A 21,297-nucleotide genomic window follows, 5' to 3' on the forward strand; every position below is an offset into this window, starting at 1 on the left:
CTGTCTGCATTCTGGGCTTTAGCATTTCAGAGTGGTATCCTGGGGTGGGGGTGCTAGACTATCACCCAGCATCTCAGGAACAAGAAATGGGAATAGCCCCAGGGAATACTTCTCTAACTGGACTGTCTGGCCTTGGGGCAGATTAGCTAGAATTGTCTCAGTGAGGTGATCTAGGCATTCACGCAAGACCTTCTGTATCAGCTGGACCACCACTTCACAGAAAAGAGCCTCAGTGACCCCTTTGCCCCACCACAGTGAAGTTGCAGCCAGTTCTGGATGGACACACTAATACATGGTAATTTAGAAATCATTCAGTTCCTGTGGCAACACCATGTTTATGCTAACATCAGTCTCCTATTGTAAAATGGTATCCAGCAGAATGAATTGGTGTTGATTGATCATTTAAATTTTCTTGGTTTTACAATCTGTTCACATTAGTTCATGTGTACATTTAGCTTTAGAGCTTATCCAGGCTTTACAAAGAGCATTTCCATCTTTAGGCCCATACATGATTTGTGACTTAAGGAAAATTATTTCTCGGCACTGATAGGCTTGGGAGTTCCTCTCTTAAAAGATTCGGTTTGTTTTAATTAAATCAAACTGAAAAATCATTGACAGCTAAAACATCATTAATTATGTAATATTGTCTATCCTCTGGGTATAAATGACATAGATTTTTTTTTTGGACCAATAGAAAAAGTTTTAATTTCATTGAAGCATATTAAATTATTTTGAGTAACTTAAGGGTAATAGATTGGAGGTGTGGCTAAGCGGTAGTAGATCACTTGCCTAGTGTACAAGAGGCTCTGGTTTTACATAGGAGTGGAGTGTGTGCTGCTAATAAAAGTAAAAAGTGGTGCACGCCTTTAATCCCAGCGCTCGGGAGGCAGAGGCAGGAGGATCTCTGTGAGTTCGAGGCCAGCCCAGGCTACAGAGTGAGTTCCAGGACAGGCTCCAAAGCTACACAGAGAAACCCTTGAAAAAAGGAGCCCAGGTGATCATGAGGCTCATGCCTGTAATCTCAGTTCTTGGGAAGTGAAGGCAAGAGGATCAGAAGTTCAAGGTCAGCCTGAGCTACATGAAATCCTCTCAAAAACGGGAAAATGTGGTCTAGTATGCCACATCCAACTGAAGCATTCTGAGGAAAGTATCCCCCACAGTGGGGTCAGCAAACAATACCTGTACAGTCAGGCCAGCTCTGAGATGTCTGCAGAAACTGCTGGCAACTATTTGATTAGTGCACTGTGCAGTGTTAAGAGTGCTCTCTCAGAAACACTGGCAGATGAATTTCTGCCTTTCCACTGTGTCCAAGTTTATTGAATAACAATAAATTCACAAGGGGTGGGAGTTTTATTGGTTGTAATTTGCCAGATAGTCCTGTTTTCCTTGACAGCCAGCTAAGACAAACACTGGTCCTTTTGTTCCCATTGTAATTACTAATATTAACACTCAAATCCTACATTATACATCATCTAGTAATAGCTCTGTACATGTATGTGGGCTGCAGAATGCCAAAGGGGTTAAAGAGGCCTTAGCAGAATTCAAACAGGGGCCTGCTGGAAATGCTGCTGCCACCTGAGGGTCAGAGTTCAGCCACAGAAGTGAGATGTGGAGAGGCTGGAGAGGCAAAGTGTAAACCACATCTAGGTAACTATGGGAAGATGGTTGAATGGCAGGTCCAGACAGAGTGCTGGGTTGAATGGAGCGAGCAGTTGGAGCAGATCACATCATAGACTAGGCCAAGCTGAAATCCCTGAGACAGTCAGTTTTCTGCTTTTGGTGCCTTGATGCACACCCAGGTGGTCAGATGACAGATTAGTATGGCCGTTACAGTGTTAGGTGCCTACCTCTGCATAGGTTCCATTTGAGGGAGCTGCACCTTTTCCCCAGTCTGGACATACTAGACTTGGCTTTCCTGGTGATGACTTGAATATGCTCTTGTGCTCCTGTAGTTCTCATTTGCTTTGATAAATTTACAGGATGGCCACCCTTTCTACTTTTTATCAACCCAGCTTGTGTCTGTGGGCAGTACCAGGCAGATGGCATTTGTTTAGTGTCCACCCAAGTGTAGTTAACCTACATTCTCAGAATGGAATTAAATACTGCTTATAAAATGGAGTCTCTTGGGACAGGGCATCCTAAAAAAATAAGTTTTTTGATTTTGTTTTTTGAGACAAGGTTTCTCAAAAATCACTGTTTTATACAGTAAGGAGTAACTTAGAGCAGGGCACAGTTTGAGCTCATCATACAACCCTTAGGAATTGCATCTATTCATTTGGGAGTTCTTTCCGTCATTTCAACCTTTGTGGAGAAGATGCTTGCAGCTTTCTCTCAGTCTGCCTGTCTGTTGTGACAAACACCATGACCAAATGAAACTTGAGGAAGTTTCATTTGAGGTTATTTCCACCTACAGGTTATAGTTTGTTGTTGAAAGAAACCAGGGCAGAGACCTTGGAAGGAAGCTGCTTGCTTGTTTACTCCCTCTGACTTGCTCAGCCAGCTTTCTTATAGTCAGGGCCAACAGTGAACTCTGCCCTTGAATATCAATTAGCAATTAAGAAAATGTTTCACCAGGTAGTGGCACACACCATTAATCTCAGCACTTGGGAGGCAGAGGCAGGCAGATCTCTATGAACTCAAGGTCCTCTAGACTACAAAGAAAAGACCCTGTCAACACCCACCCCAACCCTGCTCGCCACTGCTGCCACCACCAAGAAAAAGGAAAAGATGCTTCACAGACTGGCCACAGGCCAATCCCATTGAGGCAGTTCTAGTTGAACTCCCCTCTTGTCATGTAATTCTAGTTTTCTGTCAAGTTGACAGCTGAAGCTGACCTAAAAAGCTGTATAGTATTTATCTCTGTAAACTTCCTGCTTTAGTAGATAGTGTGGGGAGCACAGAGATCCATCTGCGACATGACTGGCCTCAAGGCAACTGTATTGTAAATCAGCTGTCCTTACTGCCACATGAACTGCAGTCCCCTCCACAGGATATGCCCAGACTGCCTCAGAGAGTGTCTGGGCCTTGTTCTCATTTAGGCAGCAGGTGACACAGCTGAAGTAGCCTAGATCCTTTTCTGGAAAAGATGACAGCGTTTTCCCCACTCACAGGCATGGAGCATGTTTCTTCCCTAGCCCCCACAGGGACACATACCATTTATTTGCTACAGAGGTTCTTCCCACACCTTGGAGCTGGGGAAGAGCTCATAGCCTTCCGGTTTGCCAATCTTGAACAGGGTGGCCATGGTGTCTATGCTTACACAGCCCATGGCTGCAGTCCCTTAGCTGTAAGAGTAAGCTCCCAGAGTCAGGCCTCCCTCGTAGCCTCTGACGTATCAGGGAATCTCCCACTTCTGACATAGGAGGCAAAGCCAGACTCCACCAGCAGCTACAGTGAATGTGTACTGCCTAACCCAGGCCACTATTTCAAGGGCAGAGGGTGGAGTCTGCAGGGTTGAGTGTGATGCTAGGCTACCAGGCCAACAGTGCTACCCCTGGCAATGTTGATATAGGCCTTGCAGTGAACTTAGTGTCTTCAGGGACACCCACATAGACACAGGAGCTGCTGGGCCTTGGATCGTATTTCTTCACCTAATATTCTGTATTATAAGTTCAGACCTACTGTGGGATATTAGTTTAAGATGTGTTACATTTGTATACGCTGTGGAACATTTTAATGAAGCAAAGATGTGTTGCATTCTTTTATGTTGTGTTTGTTTAACTCTGTGAAGCTTTGTTACTTTTCCTGTCTAAAACACCTAATTGGTCTAATAATGAGCTGAACTGCCAATAGTGAGGCAGGAGAAAGGATATGTGGGGCTGGCAGGCAGAGAGAATACATAGGAGAATTCTGGGAAGAAAGGAGGGAGGAGTGAGAAGAGGTGAGGAGGAGGCTGGGAGCCAGCCACACAGCCAGACATGGAATAAGAAGGAAAGAAAAGACATACAGAAATAGAATAAGGTAAAACCCCAGAGGCATAAGGTAGATAGGATAATTTAAGAAAAGCTGGCTAGAAACAAGCCAAGCTAAGGCCTGGAATTCATAAGTAAGAATAAGCCTCCATGTGTTTATTTGGGAACTGGGTTGGCGGGCCCCTAAAGAGTAGGAAAAATAAACCAACTACAACCTATTCTCTCTAAACCTAAGGGCTTGCCACAAGCCCTGAAGAACTTTTTCAGTGCTTATATTGGTTGCTCTTTGAACCCATGATCTTTACTTCTGGTAAACTCATGCCTAAAATCTTGGTGTATGTGTATGTCTTGAGAAATCTTGAGGATTCTCACTGCCTCACTATATAAGTGAACTACTGATAATGAATGGTCTTCATCCAGGCAGTGAAGTACAGGACACTGAAATGTACTGTCTGTAGTGTTTACAGAGGCTAGCAAAATAATAGAAATATTTTAATACTCATACTTCCTGTATTAAAACAGCCCTACTATTATTTTGTAAGAATCACATATAGGAAGCTGGAGAGGTGATTCAGTGGTTAAAAGCATTGACTGCTCTTGCAGAGGACCTGGGCTCAGTTTCCAACACCCACATGGAATATAACACCTTTTTCTTTTTCTTTCTTTCTTTTTTTTAAATTTTTTATTTTATTTTATTTTATTTATTTATTTATTTTTGCTGTATACCTGTAGGCAAACATTCATGCACATTAAAAAAATATCATTTATTTTAAAAGTTGACATTTTAAAATTAGGCACCATTCTTCTAAGACCAACCAAAGTGTTTTATGTTGTTTCCCTTTAAAAATTAATTGCCAGGGGCTAGAGAGATAGCTCAGCTGTTAAGAGCACTGGCTGCTCTTTCAGAGGACCTGAGTTTAGTTCCCAGCACCCACATGGTGTCTCACAACCATCTATAGTGGGACCTGATGCCCTCTTCTGGCTTAAAGGCATTCATGCAGATAGAGCACTCATGTACATTAAATAAGTAACTAAAGTAATAATTTCCTAAAGTCTTACCCTACTTTGCGAATAAAAGCAGCCCAATTTAGATAAGTTTGGTGTATGCCAGGGGCACCAGGTACTGAATCAGTGAAATCAGACCCTCAGAATTCACGTGTACTGGTGGTCTCTATCTTAGATCCAAAACGCAGCCAACAAGTGTATATATATTTACCGTGGAATGTTTGTTTTATCTGGGGAGAGAGTTTGTATGTGTTCATTTTTTGATCCTCACAAAAAATGTCAGTTGTGATTGACTCTGTCTTCTGTTGACAGCCGACATCATCTCCACCGTTGAGTTTAACTACTCTGGAGACCTTCTTGCAACGGGAGACAAAGGTGGCAGAGTTGTTATTTTCCAACGGGAACAAGAGGTCAGTGCTTTACAGTCCACAAATCAAAGGCATCACTACACCCTGCACATACTGCTTACCAGAAAGGAAGCATAGTTTTCAGTATCGGCTTTCTTTGACACTCAGTCCTGTTGCAATAACTGTGTAGAACTTTTTTTTCAAACACTACCCTGGTATATGAAGAAGAAATCTACTACTCACTGTGAGTACTCCTAAGGTGACGATGCCTTCATCCTATTGCAACAGGTACTTAGAAAATATTTTTGTTAAAAAAGCATGCCTGTCTTACATGGGTCCATAAGACAGCTGGAGAGTATGAAAATGTGGTATCTCTGGATCACTTGTATTTGACTACTATCCTTTGGGTTACCTGCTTTCCTGTGTTATAAGCACATTAAAGCACAACGATAAGTCATTGTCTTTTTTTTTTTTTTTTTTTTTTCAAGACAGGGTTCCTCTGTGTAGTTTTGGTGTCTGTCCTGGATCTGGCTCTGTAGACCAGGCTGGCCTCAAACTCACAGAGATCCTCCTGGCTCTGCCTCCCAAGTGCTGGGATTAAAGGCATGCGCCATCATCACCCAAGTCATTGTCTTTTATCCTTGGATTCTGGGAGCAGCAGAGTTAACAGGCTACACCCCAGACATGAGCAATTATCCACAGGACAAGGCTTCTGCACCATGGAGCAGAAGGCAACATCTCCTGAGAGCCAGTACAAGCAGTAGGAACCAGAATGGAAAACAACTAGATAAAAACACTGTGAACAAGACTCCCAGGCTACGCATACCTCTTGTGCTTTGATTCCAGTTTTTTCTCTATTTAAAACTCATATCCCTATAAATGAGCCTTTAGCCATTAGGCCCTGATGTGGCCACATAAAACCTGTGTTTGTCTTGCTTTCTTTTTGTACTGGCATACTGGAACTGGAGGCCAAGGTTAGCTGGCAGGGACTGCAATAGGTAGGACTTGGGCGTTGTTCTTTCATTGAATTGTTGCTGCCTTTTAAGAACAGAGGTCCAAATCAGCAACTGCAACTCCCGCTGCTACAGCAATGAGGCTGCAAGAGTCTCAGCCTCCAACTCTTTCAAAGCTACGAAGAGAACTTAACTAAATCTCTGTCCCTCTAAAGAACTCAAGATTCTCCAGCCTCGTCTACAGAGTGAATTCCAGGACAGGCTCCAAAGCTACACAGAGAAGAAACCCTGTCTCAAAAAACCTGGATGGATGGATGATGGATGGATGGATGGATGGATGGATGGATGGATGGATGGATGGATGGATGGATGGATGGATGGATGGATGAATAGATTTGCAGGTTGAGGTGGAATTCTGTTCCTCAGAGAGGTTGAATAGCAAGTTGCTCACCTCCTCTCAAGCCTTGGTGCTCCTCCTTGCCCCCACTTAAAAGCCCTTCTCCACCTGGCTCCTCTCTGCCACTTCCTGTCAGCTAGTTGCTGACTCAGCCACCTGGCCCCAGGTGAATTTTATTTAATCAAATAAATGTAACACATCTTTGTATCATTAAACAAAAGTTCCAGAGCATAAACAAAAGTAACACACCTTAAGATAATATTCCACAACAATGTGCAGTGAAAGGCCTGCAGCGTTCTGTGTTTTCTTCCAGTGCATTAATGTAAGCTTCCTCAGAGGTTTTGAACTGAGACCTTGATTAACTTCACAATATGTGGGATCATTTAATGCTCATGTTGATAGTAGTAAAGATGTATCTGCATTGTGCTGTGTTCATTAAAGAAGCTGTCATGTTTTCTTGCAGAATAAAGGCCGCGGTCACTCTAGGGGAGAGTACAATGTTTACAGTACCTTTCAGAGTCATGAGCCAGAGTTTGACTATTTGAAAAGTCTAGAAATTGAAGAAAAAATTAATAAAATCAGGTGGTTACCGCAACAGAATGCTGCTCATTTTCTACTCTCTACAAATGGTGAGAATTGTAAAAGGCTATTTGATTTAATTTATTTTTAATTTTAGTGTGGATGGATTCTTATTTCAGATAATTCTAGAGGTTGTCTCTGCTTTAAACTTGCGAGAGAGTGAATTGTCAGCTAAGGTGAAAAAAATAGCTAGGAAATTCAAACTCTGCAAAAAGAAGTATTTGTATATTTGTCTACATCTTTATTTAGTTCTTGTATATGTATGATGTATGTGCACATATGTGGTGAATGCGTATGTACACATGCTTCTGGAGGCCATCGGATGTCCTGCACTATCACTCTCCCATCATTCCTTTGAATAACCCCAAACAGTGCTGGGGTTATAGGGACATGGCTAGGGATTTGAACCTGGAGTCTCATGCTTGCTAAGGAACCGCTCTTAACCAGTGAGCCACCTCCCCAGTGCCAAGCTTAGACACCAGCTTAGGCAGGTAAAAATGTCCTAGAACGGCCAAATGATAGTGATACATGTTATTGGTGGTTTTTCTTTTAATATGAAGAATAAGGTTTTTATTTTCAGATAAAACTATTAAATTATGGAAAATAAGTGAACGGGATAAAAGAGCAGAAGGTTATAACTTGAAAGATGAAGATGGACGACTTCGAGACCCATTTAGAATTACGGCACTACGGGTATATGCTGTATTTTCTTTAACCTTTCCAGCACTTTTCAGAAATTAATCCAAAACAGTTAGATCAGCTGTTGAAGTGTAACAGGCTCTACCTTCCTGGCTCATCTGTAATAATAGTAGTGGCCCTCCTTGCTGTGTACTTGTTGAAAATGGCATTCGTCAGTGTCACCAAGGTCACAATCTTCAGAAATACGGTGGTGCTGAGGGAAAGGCTCATGTTTGGTTTCCTGGCAGAGCTTCTAGTAAGGAGGACTCAGGCCAGCTGAGCTTCTGTGGTAGAATCCAGAGTGCTTGCTGGTGGACTAACAATGTAGGTAGGATGACCAATGACCCAGCAAGACATTACCAGTGGAGCTGGTGAAATTTCCTCTGAGCTAACTGTAGGACACTAGTAGGTTTTTTTATTTTAATTCTTCCCCTCTTAGACCTGGTCATTGATACTTTTAATGGTGGGCTCAGTGCAAACAGTGGCACCTGGGAAGGAGCAGAGCACAGCTATGTTTTGGAAATTGGTGGATTACAGGTGCTTCAGTGAGGTTTAAGACTTTGTTGGTTGAAAGTAGCTGTCTCCAGTGCTGCTGATATGTGGCAGCCTTTTTCCTAATAGGATGCCTCAGGCTCAGCAGCTGGAGTGTATGCAGTCTCTGATGTCCCACATGCTTGTGAAAGCTAGAGAGTGGTGACAGCCCCATGAGGGCTGTCCCTGCACAAAGATGGTGGCCAGAGCTGGGCTGATTATCCAGGACAGTTTTCCTCTTCTAACAGTTAGTCTGATACCAGGCCAAGAAAAGAGACACTGTTTGTTCAGGTCTAAGTCTTAGGAACTCAGATACCTTCTTCCATACCATTGATCAGTTTTGACATAGTGTGCTGTGTTTGCCTGTCTGACTTAGTGTGGATACATTTTGTTTTAAATATCCCATGGTGTATGGTGCTGCTGCCAAGTTCTCTGAAACCCCTACTCTGGCCTTACCTCCCCTGCCACCAGCTCCACCCCACTTGTGCACACAGCCCTTCACAAACACTGAGATCCTCTCATTCCATACCTCTGCATAGCCTATAAGCTCATGTGCTTATTTAGAAAACTCAGGTCCTACCAGGTCCGGTGTGATTTTATTCCAGGCCTCTTTGACAGAGTTAACCTGAATAAAACCTGTCTGATTGGTGGCCAAAGTGAACCATATGAGAGAGGTGATATTGCGTTGGCACAGTGTGAGGACAGAATCATTGGCCGGCAATTCTGTGATATTCTTAGGTCTGTATTGGAGTTTCTGCTTCTCAGAGCTCAGAGTGAACCATCTGGCCTGAGCAAGAGATGGAGACATTAGTCTTTCAGGCATTTTTTTCCCTGTTATTTTAGTTCTTTTAACTGTGGTTAAAAGAGCCCTTTCAATTAGGATTGCGGTTGCTGCTGCTTTGGTTAGCTGGAAACAGTAGAGGATCATGGCAGTGTGTGTCTTAGCCCTGCACATTGTAGAACTGTCTTGTGTTCTAGGGAACCCCAGGGTGTGGCCAGCACCAACCTAGGCTAAAATGAGAACAGCATCACTACACATTTGCCTAGGCAGGCTCACTTTTATAGAGTTGGACAGGGAAGACTCAATTGAGAGGTTCTTCTAAGCCTTTAAGTTTCTTAGTGTCTAGTTACAGCAATAAAAATGACTCTAGCATTTGACTTTTACTGGAACCTTAGGCTTCCCTTCCCTGGATGAGAGAGAGATAGAAGCCTTTTTCTCTTCTCTCATGTGGTGCTGCTCCTTTAGACTAACTCTTAAGCCTGTGTTGGGCACAAGTGCTCTGGCCAGGCCATCTTTCTCCCTGTCTCTCCCTTTGCACCTAGCAGCTTATACCCCAGAAGCCTCTGGGACCGTGGCACTGAGACCTTTACATGAAGGATTCAGACTGTAGCGAGCCCTACATCAGGAGGTAGAGCCTTCTCAGCCCAGAGGACCTCTTGCATGCTGTGTATTGATCCCTACATATGCATACACCCCACCTCTGTGGCCCATGAGTGGACACTATGAAGCAGACTGCCAATGCTATGAGAGCAGAGATTTGTGCACTCAGCTATAAAGACAAGGTGTTGCTGTCTCCTGACTCAGCTCTGGTCACCAGAGAACTGCCAAGAGAATGGTGCCTTGGTGACCTGGAGAACATTGATTAGGGCAGTTTACCTTCCTGTTTCCAACAAGGCCATATTACCTCTATAATGGGAACAAGGAGGAATAGCTGTGAACAGATAGCTTTCCACTCTATATATACTCTGTAGCAGCTCTCCTGGTTTGAGGTGTTGCACAGCTCTAGTAAACCTCTGTTAATCCCTTTTCTTGTCTAAATACCATGTGCTATGCTGTTGTGACCGTTGTTTTGAATTCCTTTCTCCATTCCATTTTTAGGTTCCAATATTGAAGCCCATGGACCTTATGGTAGAAGCAAGTCCGCGACGAATTTTTGCAAATGCTCATACATATCACATTAATTCCATTTCAGTAAATAGTGATCATGAAACATATCTCTCTGCAGATGATCTGAGAATTAACCTTTGGCATTTAGAAATCACAGATAGAAGCTTCAGTATCCTTTACCAGGTACTGCCCCTTCTTGTTTCCATCATTATTGTGCAGTTACTTCTCATGGGCAGCTATATCCTGGTCCCTCAGACACTGACCTTTTGAATGCAGTATGTTCTAGAGTAGATCTTTGTGACTGGGTATTCCTAAAGATACATATCTCTGCCTGAACGTTCGTGTGAGAAACTTTCAGTCTCCTTGGATTAGCCTCTGCTACTGCCATCTGCCTCCCACCTCTTGCACTCAGGTGAACCATTCATGTCCCGCCTGACTGCTCTGCCATCAGGGGTTTGTCGGAGCTCTAAGCACTGTAGTTCTTGTCCCCGTAGAGGTCACAGTACTTATTCTTGCCCCAGGCTGCCTTGCTGTCTCATCACACAGTTTCTGTGAGGTCTCAGAGCCTTGACTCCCAGCTGCTTCTCTGGTGCTTTACCCTGTAACTCTGTCAGCTTTCCATCTCCTTAACTTGAGGGTGTCATCAGACTCTGGATCCCCTCTCTTCAGCAGCGTGACACTGACTGGGCAGCTTGAGGCTCATACTATCTCTAGTCCCTCTGGTTTCCTGTCTCTTAATTGTGGCAGCCAGTGATACAATATAGACTCATACATTGCATTTTGTTTTTCTTAATTTCCATTGGCTGATCACCATGATTGACTTCTGCTGTGTTTGTATTGCTCTGGCAACCCTAAGCAAGCTCTTAAAGTCAAATAATTAGGAAAGCAAAATCATTTGTAATTTGATAATGTTTTATATTAGTTATAGATAGAAATATGTGTAGATGGCACTGCTTGCCTTTGTAGGTGTCATTCCATGTGCTCTGTCATAGTCAGGCACTGTCCTGCGTCCACCTGAAGCCCCTTGCTATGGGCTTCTCTGTGGCAGTCTCCTGCAGCTCTTCCCTTAAGCCTCACTGCACAGTTGTCTGTCAAATTTCCCTTGGATGGCCAAGTATGCCTTAACATCGCACTCCAGACATTGTGGACATCAAGCCAGCTAACATGGAGGAGCTGACAGAAGTCATCACTGCCGCTGAGTTCCACCCACACCAATGCAATGTGTTCGTCTACAGCAGTAGCAAGGGGACCATCAGACTGTGTGACATGCGCTCCTCTGCCCTGTGTGACAGGCATGCCAAGTGTAAGTCTCCTAGGAATACCCTTGTTTTCCAGAAACTAGCTGTTTGCACTGGTGGACATCTTCCATGTCCTCTGCAGACCTGGAGCATGCTCATAAAGAGCTGCTCCAGCAGCTTTCCTCTGCTCTGCCTCAGCTTGGCATCTTCCCTGAGTTCCCCCTGACCTGGGTCCATCCAGGGGAGTACCATCATCATGGCCTCTTTTGTGTGGCAGGACTTGGGCCATAGCCATCAAGAGTACATTCCACCTCTGTTATCTGTAGCTTTAAAGAACTGGCCCAGGAGATAAAATGCTGTATGCCTGAGGGCCAGGAAGAGACTTGATCTTAACTAGAGGGTGGGGATGGAGGGTTGGAGAGATGGCTCACCTGTTAAGGTATGTACTGCTCTTAGAGAGGACCTGAGTTTGGTTTCCACTACCCATTTCAAGTGGCTTACAACTGCCTGTACTCCAGCTTTCCAGCAAAAACAAAGCCACGCCCTTCTGGAGGAGCTTCAAGTAAAGGTGCTCTAGAGGCAGAGGCAAGCAAACTTCCAGGCAAACTGTCTATAGAGTGAGTTCAGCCAGGGCTACATAGTAAGACCCAACTTGAAAGCATACCATGGTCTGTGTTGTTCTCGTACACCATCTCAGAAAACCACCATGTATAACTGTCCAGTAGAGCTTCCCACTCTCATACTGGAGCACTTTTGCAAACAGGGAAGCAACTCCTGCTCAGCTACTCTGGAGTGCGGCACCGGGAAGTGTGTGCAGACCCAGGGGTGCTTAACAAACAAAGTGTATCCGTTGAGAAATGCTTCTCCTAAGGCCGAGGTGTATCATAGAATGCTGTTCCTATTACAGTTCTGCAATGAAACGCTGCCAGGATGTGTAGCTTGGGTCTTCAGACGTGGTTCCCTCAGTGAACAACTTTAGGTTCCAAGAAGAGTTGACCTTGTCAGCACTAGGTTAATTGAGTAAATGCTTAGTGTTGGCACTAGCTGGCTTCCAGTCTGTGTGTCCCACGCAGAGCCAGCAAACATCACAAACTCCTACACAGAGAAGAATGAAGGAAACTCTGGAGAAGCTTCAAGTAAAGGAAATGTATCTCCCAACCTGAAGCATGATATGGCATGGGCATGGCTGTGTGCTGGGAGACCCAGTAGCTTGGGTAGAAGACTTCCCTCGGCTATGGGTACCAGGTGCAGGGAACTGTCGAGCTGCTGCAGACAAAGCTAGTACCACGGAGGAAGCGATGATACTCTTCCATTCAGATCATGGTGGAACAAGCCACTCACTGCAGTAGACACACTCCTTTGCTCTCTGGACTGGTCCTAGCCACGATGTTGGCTTAAGTTAAGCGACACTCAGTCCTGCAAGCTCTGTGCCCTCCACATAGCAGGCTCTTTGAAGGGGCCCAGAGCACTGTGTTTGTGTGCTACATATATTCCTGTGGTGTGGTCAAATAGGAAGCACATCATGTCCCCAGCCCAGTGCCTTGAGGGTTCAAACACTTGCAGTTGTGTTCCCATGCATACTAAGGTGCTGGGTCCCCACAGGACTGTGGTCCAGGGTCTGCATGAATTTGAAGGCCTGTACCTTGCTGTGGGCACTGATGGTAGATGAAAGACAATCAGAAAGCTAAGGGAGTGAGGGTGACACCGAGTCCCCCAGGATCTATCTCTGAGCAGCCCCTGCTGACTTTAGGATGGTAGTCTTCTGATGTAGCACAGTAGCTGAAAGTGCTCGCTTTGTTTTTCAGTTTTTGAAGAGCCAGAAGACCCCAGCAGTAGATCCTTTTTCTCAGAAATTATCTCGTCTATATCTGACGTCAAGTTCAGCCACAGTGGTCGGTACATGATGACCAGAGACTATCTGTCAGTGAAAGTATGGGACCTCAACATGGAGGGCAGGCCTGTGGAGACCCACCAGGTACATGAGTACCTACGAAGCAAGCTCTGCTCCTTGTATGAGAACGACTGCATCTTTGACAAGTTCGAATGCTGCTGGAATGGTTCAGACAGGTGAGGCTGCCGGTGTCATACCGTGCTGGTTCTTTTCAGGGTCTCTAGCAAGCCCCTCAGACTGAGTGCTACCAGGAAGGGCATCTTAGTCAGTTTCAGGTTGCTGATGGGTTTGTGTTCTCGCTTTATTTGTTCTGTGATCTATCTCTGGAAAAACCAGTCATTTGAGCAGACCTTTCCTCACCAACAGTGCACCGTGGTTCATGATAGTTGTAGAGTGCTCAGTGAATGATTCCACAGATAAGTGGAAGGGGGAGAAGGAAGGAAGGAAGGTAAGGAAGGAAGGAGAGTCATCTATTAGTCCAAAAGGCTACCTTGCAGTTTGCCTCTATTTAGAGGGGTTTAAGAAACAAGCTACTACTGGGGCTGGAGAGATGGCTCAGAGGTTAAGAGCACTGGCTGCTCTTCCAGAGGTTCTGAGTTCAATTCCCAGCACCCACATGGTGGCTCACGACCATCAGTAATGAGATCTGGTGCCCTCTTCTGGCCTGCACACATACATGCAGACAGAACACTGTATACATAATAAATAAATCTTTAAAGAAGGAAAAAAAAGGCTACAGCCCTCCTATACACTGCTGGGGCATGCTGCCTCAATGAAGTCTTAGGCTGCATCATTTATCTCATACACATTCTGTACAGATCAAACTGTTTTTAGTGCTGCTGAGAGGTCTTTGAAATCATCCCAAAAGAAGTCATGTCGCAGATGATGTAATTAGATTCTCTGAGATCATCATTTTATAGAATTTCTGTTGAGAATTTAAGTGACTAGACACTGAAATGCCCTTCGACATAAATGGCTGGGATGTAGTGGCACACAGTCTGAATCACAGCATTTTGTACTAAGGCAGGACCACCACCAGTTCAAAGCTAGCTTGGGCTATACAGCAAGACCCTGTCTCAAAATGATCTCTAAATACCTAGAAACATTAGCTACAGTACAAGTACTTCATTAAGTAATAGTTGAGCTCACACACTAGAATTGCTGCCTCAGCCCCAAATGCTCATCCCTACAATGTGTCTCTATTTTGTACCCTTGCAGAACTTTGAGATCTGTTCTACCTGTGTGTTATGGGAGACCTACCTCACACTGAAGAGCTAAATGCTTGCCCAGGGGCAGAGCTGAGCATCCTTGGCAAATCTTTTCTTGGACTGCTCACAGATTAACTAGCATGCCAGTTTAGACGTTCAGAGGCCAAGCACTGCAGTCATCAGGCTAGAACAAGCAGCATGAGCTTCGTGCTGGCATGGCTGCCAAAGTGACTTGTGGGCCTGCCATAAACCTTGAGGCACTGAGTCTGGCATTGCAGCCAACTTATCCTGAGCTGGAGGAGAAGTGGGTTGGTTACTGTTTTTACAGCATGCAGACTCTATTTAATACCCTCTTCCTTGAGGTTCATGAATGTAGAAAGCATTAATGAATATTTTAAAACTCAATGAAAAGCATGCAAGGCGCTTCACAGTGTGTGTTGTGTTCCCCCACCCCCCCACCCCCAGCTCTCAGGACTCTACCAGTATGAAATCAGTTAAGCTCACAGGGAAAATTTATCAAGTGTATTCAGGAAAATGCTGTCACAGGCAACAGAAACAATAGAGTTTCTAGGAATCTTCTTTTTATTGTTTGTTTTTACTTTGATTGACAGGGTCTGATATATCCCAGGCTTGCCTCAAACTCAAGATTTAGTTGAGGATGGCTTTGAACTCTTGATCCTCCTGCCTTCACCTCCCACGTGCTAGGATTATAGATGTGTTACCTCGCCCAATTTATGTGGTACTAGGAATCCAGCCCAGGGTTTCATGTATTCTAGGCAAACACTCTGCCAGCAAAATTACATCACTATGTCCTCGGCCCTTTTTTCTTTTTGGCACAGGTTCTTGCTTTGTAGCTTGGAAGGCCTTGAACTCACGATCCTTTTACCTCAGCCTCCTGAGTTATGGAATTAGAGGTGTCCACTACCACACTTGGCATAACGCCTAAGAATTCAAATGTAGTTAAGTCTAAGTTACAGATTATAAAGTAGGTTACAGATCTGAAGTAGGTGCAGATGAAAGGCAGAACCAAAAAGGTGAACAAAGAACTAAAAGACTATTAAAATGTTCTAGGAGATTTCTAGCACAAACAACTTCTAGAAATGAAAGATACAACAGAACCCAGTCTAACTAAAGATTGATCAACTACAAGGAAGATCAGAAGTTACCCATAATACAACTCCAGAGCCCAAAGAGCTGGGAAACATGACAGTTAAGAAATATGGAAGTAGGGCTGGAGAGATGGCTCAGCAGTTAAGAGCATTGGCTGCTCTTCCAGAGGACCCAGGTTCAATTCCCAGTCACCCACATGGCAGCTAACAACTGTCTCTAACTCCAGTTCCAGGGGATCTGACACCCTCATACCAATGTACATAAAATAAAGTTTAAAAAAGTATTTTTTTAAAAAGACTTATTAAAAGTGGCCTTAAAAAAACACACACTATGCAGAGTGGATGTTGAGGCTGAAAACATACTTCTCCACAGAAGCTGCCTAACTCTGTTCTGTGTGACATCAGAATCCAAGAGCCTGGTGAGTTCATAAAGAAAAGGTTTGTTTAGCCTCTGGTTTGGCCCACAGTTTTAGAGACTGAAAGTCCTAGATGAAATAGTTTGATCTGTTCAGTCTCTAATGAGCATCACATGACAGGTGTCAGAGAGAGAAAGAGATCACATGGCAAGAGGACGCAAGAAAACCAACAAAGCCAGATTCACTTTCTGTTCCTACAGAACTAACTGACTTCAGGAGTTAGAAAACCATTGTACACTTAGTGAAAGTTCTGGAGTAAGAGCTGAAGAAAATCACCACAGGGTGTCCTTCAGCAGGACAGAGATCTAGGTGATCATGGATGCCAGTTGTAAGTAAAGTTGATGCCTTGTGACCCTATGGACGAAACGGTATTAACTTGTCCTGGGTAGGCAAAAACCAGAGCCCTCCCCACACTGCAGTAAATAAGGCCGGAGTGTTTAAAGACGGGGAGAAAATTCAGGAGAGCACATTTGCAGGGTCTGGAGATGGAAACAAGGCCTCAGAAGCCCAGGTCTGGAGGGAAAACATTACAGAATTTAACTGCATTAAAAATAATAGCCACAGGCTAGAGAGATAGCTCAATGGTTAAGAGGATTCACAGCTCTTGCAGAAGACTAGTTCAGTTCCCAGCACCCACTTGGCAGCTTAAAATCACTTGAAACTCAAGTACTTGGGAATCCAATTCCCTCTCTACAGGCATCTGCATGTGTATGATGCACACACACATATAAAACAATAAAATACTTTAAAAATAAAAAGGAGAGCCAGCCAAGAATAGTGGTACACCTCTTCAGTCCCAGCATTGAGGAGGCAGAGGCAGGAAGGTTTTTGTGAGTTCAAGAATAGCCTGCGCTACATAGACCCTGTCTCAACCAAAAAAAAAAAAATCATTGTTGTGGCGATAGCTCAGTTAGTAAAGTACTTTCCGTGCAAGCATGAGGATCTGAGTTTGGATCCACGGCACCACCTAAAAGCTAACTATGGCAGTGCATAGCTAGATTCTCAGCACTGGGAACATAACTAAAGTGCATTGGCTTCCCAGATGCTCCAGCATCTGGGATTCAGTGCCCTGTCTAAAGACAGTAAAATGGTGGGGCTGGAGAAATAACACAGCAATTAAAAACACTATCTTTTTTTCCCCAGAGGACCCAGGTTCAGTTCCAGCACCACATGGTAGCTCACTGTAACTTCAGTTCTAGGGAGATCTGAAATGAAACCCTCCTCCAGTCTCTAGGGGCACTAGGCACACAATTGATGTACAGATGTACTCACATGCAGAACAGGCACCCACAGGAAATTTTTATTTTTAATGAAGTGACTGAGAAAGAGACATGAGATCAACCAAAGACCTCCAGGTTCATGTGCATGCACATGTACCAACACACAAGTGCACATATAAATATAAAAAATAGTAGCCATGGAGATAAATGTTCATAATATATGAAGAATTACAAGTTTAAAAGAGTGACCACCAGGTATGGTGTGCATGGCTTTAATAGCACCTTGGAGACAGAGGTAGGTAGATCTCTGAGTTCACGGTCACACTGATCTACATAGTGAGCTCCAGGGCAATTAGAGCTACACTATAAGAACCTGCCTCAGAAAATAATAATGACTACTAGTTTGCTTTAGAAGAACAAAGTGGGAATGATGGCCAATGGTATTACCCTGCCTCCTGTAGTACTCAGGTAACAGCAGTGTGCTGGAAGAATTTTGCATATAAAGACAAGAAAATGTTATCAACCAGCCTGCTCAGTGGCCTCTGGAGAACACACAGCTAAAATACCTATGTGTAATAATAAAAGGCACTGGGCATCAGTGAACAGAGTGGCCTGGATCACAGAATTAGGAACAGGACTGAGGGTATAGCTAAGTGGTAAAGCACCTGCTGAATGTGGAGAGGTCCTGAAATTGGAATCCCAGCAACAAAAAAAGACCTGTAACTATTCAAAATACATCTGCATGGAAGTTACATCCATTTGCTTTGCGGAGAAATTGCCTTTCTGGGAACGGTGGGAGGTATCTTTCTAGAGAGTAGAATTTAACTATCTCAGAGATGACACATCCCCAAGACTATGCAAAGTTCTAGTAATGTTTGCTCAGTCCATTCATTCCTGGGGGTCTCTCCTCCATCTGCTTGCCCAGAAGCTTCTCCATGGGTCCCAGTGAAATGGAGTGTAGTCTTTGGTACAGTCGCTGTCGGTGCCTGGTACCCTGCTGCTATGAAGCACTGCCTTGCTCTGCTCCATCTGCTTTGTTTTGGTCCCTGGGCAGGGGCAGACCTGACACTTGCTACCATGAATCTCTTGCTGCCCTCAGGTGCTGGGAAGGTCAGGAGATGCCTACTTTAGTGCAGGCACTGTCTGTCCTCATAAAGGACACCTGCTGGTTATTGTTTCACACCCGTGCTGATGAGAAGATACTTCTTCCTGCTGGGTGGTGGCAGTGGTGCGCACGCCTTTAAGGCAGGAGTTTGAGGCCAGCCTGGTTTACAGAGCAAGTTCCAGGACAGGCTTCAAAGCTACACAAAGAAATCCTGGAGTAGGAGAGCTTGAGGTTTTCCAAGGAGAGGACAGGTGTGGTTGGTTGGTCTTCACTTGCCAGGGAAGTCAGAGGGCAATGTGGAGTGTAGTTTTTTGATTTTGAAATAGTATTATGTATTGTGTAGACCAAGCTTGCCTCTATTCACTGTATAAGTAGGTGTGTTGGCACACAGCTGTATTCTTTGCACCTACAGGAAATCAGGAGTTTGTGGTCATGCTCCTCTACATAGCAAGTTGGAGGCCAGCATGAGCTACATGAAATCTTATCTCTATAACACAAAACAAAATCCTCCCTGTATGGCACCTGCTTGTAATCCCATCAGTGGAGCATAATTCCCACTGGGACAACAGACACATAATATCACGGGCAACCTGGGCAGATAGACTAGTTAGAATCAGGGCAGTCCAATTCAGTGAGAAACCCTGTCTCAATAAGTAACTTGAAGAACAATTAAGGAAGAAACTTGTCAGCCTTGGCCTGTATGCACATATACAGTTAAATGACTTGCAAACCAAATGCACATTCCAAAATTTAAAAAATTACTCTTTCCAAGTCATGGATCAGATTGCTACTCTGACTCCTGCCTCAGCTGTCTGAGTGGTAGGTAGGATTACAGATGTGCACCATCCACTGAACCAGGCTTTGAAAGAAACTTAGAAATTAAATTAGTCACATTGTTTGATAAATGAGTTAACCTCCATTGGGAAGTATGACTGGCATATGACCAGCTTTGACTTAAATTGTTGATGAGACACTAAGGCTTAAGGTAAACTATCAGTTCTTGACTAAGACAGATGGGGTTTTTTTTGTTGTTGTTGTTTGGGGGGGGGGGTTGGTTTTTTTTGAGACAGTCTCTATTACATAAACCTTGGTGTCCTGGGCCTCTCTATATAGACCAGGCTTGGCCTCAAACTGACAGAGATATGCCTGCCTCTGCCTCCCAAGTGCTGAGTCTAAAAGTGACTTGGACAGAGTTAATTTTCCTCCTCTTCCTCTTCTCTTTCCTTCCCCTACCCTACTCTCCCTACATTCTACTCCACCCCCTCTGCCTCTCCTCTCCCCTCCCTTTCTGTTCATTAGTTTGATTAGGAGAAGTGGAGGAGTTCCGTTCCCAGCCCCCATGTCTGACAGCTCACGATTCCTGGAAGACCCTCAGGGGTGGGGTGGGGGTGTGGGCTCTGACACTTCCTTCTGGCCTTCATAAGCGTGTATTTAAAATGATGGGCCCGTGACTTGTTACTTGGACATGAAAATCTGTGAAGTTCACTGGAGAACCTGCACTGCATTTCTTTCCTCATAGTGTAGAAATTGGGGCTCGTGGAGCGTCCATGCTTCATGCCATTGTCCTGGGTGCTTCTTGCTCTGCGGGGTGCTCAGTGTTCCTCTTTTCTCTCCCAAACAGTGCCATTATGACGGGGTCCTACAACAACTTCTTCAGAATGTTTGACAGAAACACTCGGAGGGATGTTACACTGGAGGCCTCAAGAGAGAACAGCAAACCCCGAGCCAGCCTGAAGCCCCGGAAAGTGTGTACAGGGGGAAAGAGAAAGAAAGACGAGATTAGCGTGGACAGTTTGGACTTCAATAAGAAGATCCTTCACACAGCCTGGCACCCCATGGAGAGCATTATTGCTGTAGCTGCCACCAATAACTTGTATATATTCCAGGACAAAATTAATTAAGGAAACTGACTGGAGGACCAAGTGTTGTCGTGCATAGTTAAGCCGGTCGTTTTCTATCAAAGAAAAGGCATTGTCCTCTCCATTGAGAATAGTGACGCTCCTCCACTTCCCTCATAGACACAGGAGAAGAAGGGTCTCAGCTGGAGTCTTGGGAGAGATGAGTGCTGCTGCTGAAGGGAAAACCTACTCAACGCTGAATTGGTGGACTTTGTTCAATAAAGGCCGTTACTCAAATGTATTTATTTAAGTCTGAGCCTTCCTTTCCAGTTTATAGACCAAAAAACTAACATCTGAGAGGAAAAAAATCTCATCACATCTCTCTCCAGCTCTCCCCTCTGTCTCTGCCATCCATCCCTGGGCCTTAACCTGGACATGGTGTGGCCACCGCCCACGTTCCTCTCTGGCCCTGGAGCCCCAGTGGACTGCATCACCACTGGTGCAGGGATCCGCCCGAGCAGGCTCAGGCAGCTTTACTCACCCACTGTACCTGCCATCACACCTCTGTGGAGCTACTTAATAAACACAACACACTGTGAAGTGTTTTTAAACCCAAACGCCATTGCAGCCTTTTTCTTTGTTTCAGTTGCACATAATGAAATTATTCAGAATATTGCACTTTGGAACAAATTGAGCACTTTTTGCCTTTGGCAGAATGGTTGAGTCCGTACAGATTCTAAATGTAACTATCCTAAATTGCCACTTGGTTTCTCATCTTGGGAAGCCATAATTGGGTCCACCTCTGATAAAGAAAATTACATGAAAGAGCAACAGAATTGTTGCTAACAGATTAACACCTGGTTTAAAGTAGACCCCAGAGTCACGACATTTAGTGTGTATGTACTTTTTTTTTAAGTTCTTTGAAGAAAATATACTTTTATTATTGGTAAGATTATATGCATGCTAGATTTCATACTGTATCT

The 21,297-nt window shown here is 44.3% G+C and overlaps 1 protein-coding gene across 3 annotated transcripts in view; it reads left to right on the forward strand.

The window, feature by feature from the left end:
• Positions 1 to 20,615, forward strand: part of Ppp2r2d (protein phosphatase 2 regulatory subunit Bdelta) — a 36,538-nt gene extending 15,923 nt beyond the window's left edge. Inside the window, exons 3-9 of one of the 3 annotated variants that reach the window (XM_006987573.4) lie at positions 5,229 to 5,326; positions 7,077 to 7,242; positions 7,773 to 7,885; positions 10,281 to 10,458; positions 11,428 to 11,592; positions 13,333 to 13,594; positions 20,098 to 20,615. In XM_006987573.4, coding sequence (XP_006987635.1) covers positions 5,229 to 5,326; positions 7,077 to 7,242; positions 7,773 to 7,885; positions 10,281 to 10,458; positions 11,428 to 11,592; positions 13,333 to 13,594; positions 20,098 to 20,377 — 1,262 coding nt within the window. In that variant the 3' untranslated portion in view covers positions 20,378 to 20,615. The remainder of the gene's footprint in view (positions 1 to 5,228; positions 5,327 to 7,076; positions 7,243 to 7,772; positions 7,886 to 10,280; positions 10,459 to 11,427; positions 11,593 to 13,332; positions 13,595 to 20,097) is intronic. The other 2 variants (XM_016006097.3, XM_076554520.1) reach the window with 2 other exon arrangements.
• Positions 20,616 to 21,297: the final 682 nt, after the last annotated feature.

The sequence above is a fragment of the Peromyscus maniculatus genome, chromosome 1, assembly GCF_049852395.1.
Source record: "Peromyscus maniculatus bairdii isolate BWxNUB_F1_BW_parent chromosome 1, HU_Pman_BW_mat_3.1, whole genome shotgun sequence".
Classification (NCBI taxonomy): domain Eukaryota; kingdom Metazoa; phylum Chordata; class Mammalia; order Rodentia; family Cricetidae; genus Peromyscus; species Peromyscus maniculatus.